This window comes from Etheostoma spectabile, chromosome 16 (genome assembly GCF_008692095.1).
Source record: "Etheostoma spectabile isolate EspeVRDwgs_2016 chromosome 16, UIUC_Espe_1.0, whole genome shotgun sequence".
NCBI lineage: Eukaryota > Metazoa > Chordata > Actinopteri > Perciformes > Percidae > Etheostoma > Etheostoma spectabile.
Genome location: NC_045748.1, coordinates 24,348,035 through 24,351,020, shown reverse-complemented (window position 1 = coordinate 24,351,020; position 2,986 = coordinate 24,348,035). Strand labels below are relative to the sequence as shown.

At 41.6% G+C, this 2,986-nt stretch overlaps 1 protein-coding gene across 1 annotated transcript in view; it reads left to right on the top strand.

The window, feature by feature from the left end:
* The window catches only part of LOC116704214 (lysozyme C-like), a 3,359-nt gene extending 588 nt beyond the window's left edge, over nucleotides 1-2,771 (top strand). The window contains 3 exon segments of the mRNA XM_032539500.1: nucleotides 1,787-1,945; nucleotides 2,351-2,429; nucleotides 2,515-2,771. Of these exon segments, the coding sequence (XP_032395391.1) occupies nucleotides 1,787-1,945; nucleotides 2,351-2,429; nucleotides 2,515-2,581 (305 nt within the window). The 3' untranslated portion in view covers nucleotides 2,582-2,771.
* Nucleotides 2,772-2,986: the final 215 nt, after the last annotated feature.

The window sequence follows — 2,986 nt, the reverse complement described above, 5'->3', positions numbered from 1 at the left end:
TATCCCAGAAGCATGTGGCCTCTGAAATATGTAGTAATTGTGAGTGGCTTTGGATAAGCGTCAGCTAAATGACATGTAATGTAAACTTAGAATTAGCATTTTTGTACGTGTTAAAGCTTGTGCCAAGATAAGTTAGCCAGCTGCTGTCATTAGTTTCAGAATTAGCATCAAGAAATAAGAGTTGTGTCCATCTTTTCACTCGCTCATCACCATGCAACATGACAATGTTGACAAAAATTGATTTCATAGTCATGGTGAGGGATAACACACCTTTTTATGCCTTTTTTGAGAGGAGAGCTTAGACATTAGGGTAAAAAGAGGGGGGATGACAGGCCAGAAAGGGCCACAGGTTGGAATTTACCCAGCAGCCGCTGCAGCAAGGACTGAGCCTCTGTACATGGGGCGCAAGATCTACCTGGTTAGCTACCCTGGCGGACCCAAGCTTTAGTCTGAGTTAATAGATTGTTTTTGGCAGATTTTAAAGATGCAGGTAGGTCTTATAAAACTAACTTTCTGTCATATTTGCTGAAACTGTCCCTATGTTCGAGTGGAACTACAAGAAGCAGGAAATAAAAAATAAAAATCTGGCTCCTCTGGCACCACCTACAGCCTGCATGATGATGAATCTTTTGCATTAATATGAGTTCATCAAGCCTGCAATCGGTCAGTGGCTAGAAATGGTGATAGGTGTAAATTAAGCCCTGGGTATCCTGCTCTGCCTTTGAGAAAATGAAAGCTCAGATGGACCAATCTGGAATCTTGCTCCTTATGAGGTCATAAGGAGCAAGGTTACCTTCCCTTTCTCTGCTTTGCCCGCCCATGAGAAAGAGAGAGACATCATGGCTTTCAAACAAGCAAAGTGGCAGTTGGTCAAGGCCACACACCCCCCCACCTCTAAGGTCTATATAAAAGAGACTTCAGATACAGTATTAGGGGACCACTAAGGTCTATATAAAAGAGACTTCAGATACAGTATTAGGGACCACTAAGGTCTATATCAAAAGAACTTCAGATACAGTATTGGGACCACAGGTCTATATAAAGAGACTTCAGATACAGTATTAGGGGATACCACTAAGTCTATATAAAGAGACTTCAGATACAGTATTAGTGACCACTAAGGTCTATATAAGAGACTTCAGAACAGTATTAGGGGACCACTAAGGTCTTTAAAAATACTTCAGATCATGTATTAGGGCCCACTAAGGCTATATAAAAGAGACTTCATACAGTATTAGGGGACCACTAAGGTCTGATAAAAAGAGACTTTCAGATACAGTATTAGGGGCCACTAAGGTCTTCTAAAGAGACTTCAAACAGTATTAGGGGACACTAGGTTAAAAAAGACTTCAGTACAGTATTAGGGGACCACTAAGGTCAAAAAAAAAAAGGGACTTCAGATACAGTATTAGGGACCACTAAGGTCTGTATAAAGAGACTTCAGATACAGTTGGGGACCACTAGTCTATATAAAAAGACTTCAGATCCGTATTGGGGGACCGCTAAGACCTACTGTATATACAAATCCAAAGAGCACCATGTCATTGGACCTTTAACCTCTTTTAATAAGGTAATCTCATTGACACATAGGGTCTTATTCTGAAGAAAGACCTGTTTGGGACAATACAAAACATCATTAAGATATCCACATCTCCTAATCTTTAGTACGGTTGTCATGGAGTTGGCTGGTTTCGATGCCCAACATTGACCTTTCATACAGGGGGCATCTGTGGGTTTCACTGCCCAATGTTGAGATTTAAGGGGGTCTGGTCTGTTACCTTTGCAGGGGTTTGTCTGAGCTGGCAGGAGTCGAATTACAACACCAAAGCCATCAACAAGAACACAGACGGATCCACTGACTACGGCATCTTCCAGATCAACAGCCGCTGGTGGTGTAACGACGGCCACACCCGCACATCGAACGCATGCAACATTAATTGCAGCGGTCAGTGACAAACAACCACACCCAAAACCTTAACTACACAGGGAGATTTTAATCCTGTTCTCAAAGTTGCCATGTTTATGTTCAGGGCGCCACCCAATTTTTTTCACGATGGTTAGGTTAACTTGCATGGTAGCCAGCCGTTATTGGGTGTGCAAGGGTGTAATTACCACTAGGATTAGTTAAGTATGTAGACTTCACTTCTCACTACACAGCTTCCCCATCATTTAAGTGGAGGTGGTTGTCTATCTCCAGGGAAGGATTTGGGTTGATAGGTGAATGAGAGGCAAATTGTAAAGTGCTTTTGAGAGGCTCTGTTGTTCACTCACTGTGTAGCACATGCTGTACTTCCACATTAATGCCCACTTTTTAAATTACTGTTCAAATCCAGATTTTGTGTTTTCACAGAACTTCTGACCGACAATGTCAAAGTGGCGATCGATTGTGTCAAGCGCGTCGTTAGGGATCCCAACGGCATCGGAGCCTGGTAAGATCTGATGATGATGTTATGTTATGTGTTCAGAAACCTTCACATGTGGAGAGATGGGTGATGTCCCTCTGTCTGGTTTCAGGGTGGCCTGGCGCAATCACTGCCAGAACCGCGACCTGAGCTCCTACGTGGCAAATTGTGGCCTTTAATCGACTAATGGAAGCAGGATGTTCTCCCATCTTCAGCTGCATAGGAAGGAACCATTTCTATTTGTATTTTTGATTTGACAGGAGTAAAACACAGTTACTGAAGCTACAGAAGTTTCTTTTAAAACAACACAATTCAAAACTGTACTTGAATGTATTAAGTGCCTACTTATACATGATGTAACTACTATCTGTTTTGAGGGGTTAGAGTTGACTTGTTATCAAAAGCAAGTAATCAGACAATAAAATGCAAAAATAAACTTCATGCATCAGTTATATTCTGTTCACCAGTTCATCATCATCATCTTGCCAATTTGCAAAGGGCCCAAAAAGTTGTTTGTGTTGTTTTTATGTACAATTGTAGGAGTTTTATTTCCATATATTGACATGGCACCTTTCTGTAGTTCC